Source organism: Eumetopias jubatus, unplaced genomic scaffold (assembly GCF_037043125.1).
Source record: "Eumetopias jubatus isolate StellerSeaLion01/CBP00866 unplaced genomic scaffold, mEumJub1_p1.0 scaffold_13, whole genome shotgun sequence".
Lineage (NCBI taxonomy): Eukaryota > Metazoa > Chordata > Mammalia > Carnivora > Otariidae > Eumetopias > Eumetopias jubatus.
In genome coordinates this window covers 14,154,577-14,155,940 of record NW_028274819.1, presented here as the reverse complement: position 1 = coordinate 14,155,940, position 1,364 = coordinate 14,154,577, and the positions used below count along the sequence as shown (strand labels likewise).

Genomic DNA, 1,364 nt, shown 5'->3' with positions numbered 1-1,364 from the left:
TTACCAAGCAAATCCGAGAAAGGAGGGGATCCTTGTTCTGGTAGTTACATTCCATAAAGCTTTCTTTACTTCCTTGTTCCTGAGGCTGTAGATCAGAGGATTCAACATGGGGATCACCACTGTGTAGAGCACAGAAGCCACTTTGTCCTGATCGAGAGAATAGCTGGAACTAGGTCTCAGGTAGGTATAGATGGCAGTGGCATAGAACAGAGTTATAGCTGTCAGGTGAGAACCACAGGTTGAGAAGGCTTTGCGCCTCCCCTCCCCTGAGTGCCTGTGGAAGATGGAGAAGAGAACATAGGAGGTCAGGATGACCAGCAGACTTCCCACCATATTCACACCAGCAAATGTGGAAAAGATGCTTTCATTCAGGTGTGCGTCAGAACATGACAGCCTAAAAAGTGGAGGGCTGTCACAGAAGAAATGATAAATGACGTTAGAACTGCAGAATGGCAAGCTGCTCACATAACTTGTGTTAACCATGGAGTTCAAGAATCCTGCTGTAAAAGGCCCTGCTGCCATTTTGAGGCAGATTGTCCTGGACATGACCAAGGGATAAAGTAGTGGGTTGCATATGGCCACATAACGGTCATAGGCCATTAACCCAAAGAGGATGCATTCAGTTGTGGCCAAGGCAATGAAGAAGTATAGCTGCAGGAAGCATCCTGCAAAGGAGATGGTTTTCTTCTCTGATAATATGTCTACCAGCATCTTTGGGGTGATGGTGGAAGAGTAACAAACATTGACAAAGGACAGGTTAGCCAGGAAGAAATACATGGGTGTGTGAAGTCGGGAATCAATCTTGATTAGGAAGATCATCCCAACATTCCCCAAAACTGTAAGTGTGTAAATCACCAGAAAAAGCAAAAAAAACGACAATCTGTAGCTCCATTGTGTCTGCTAATCCCAACAGGATGAACTCAGTCAGTGAAGTATGGTTTCTTCTGGTCATTTGTTACATGTATATAGTTTGCTTAAATTTCCATTAGGTCAAAATATTTTCCTCTCCGAAGTTTATAAGAAATAGAAATGTTAATGAGGTCATTCATACATGGGGAAAAACACAACCTAGGATAACACAACACAGTAAATCGAGTAAGAGGAAATTGGGGGACAAATAGATCAGCCTTTGAATGTAATGAACAAGTGTCTGTATTGCATCAGGGTTAGGGGTCTCTCAACTCACTAGTGCAAGACCACACACTCCCATTCAGTTTCTGCAAAAGCAACATGTGTTGTTCTGTTCTTTCATTCCAGCCAACACCCATATGCAAATGATAAAAATATTCTTGCTTCAAATTCTCTCATTCTGTGAACAGACGTGCGTGTTTAACTGAAATCTATTTTTTCACTCAAGACCACTC

The 1,364-nt window shown here is 42.6% G+C and overlaps 1 protein-coding gene across 1 annotated transcript; it reads right to left on the bottom strand.

Annotated features, from left to right (window-relative positions):
• On the bottom strand, window positions 1-952 carry LOC114215208 (olfactory receptor 5F1-like). The gene is given in 2 exon segments (XM_028111100.2): window positions 1-870; window positions 872-952. Coding segments are annotated over 2 exon segments (951 nt in total).
• Window positions 953-1,364: the final 412 nt, after the last annotated feature.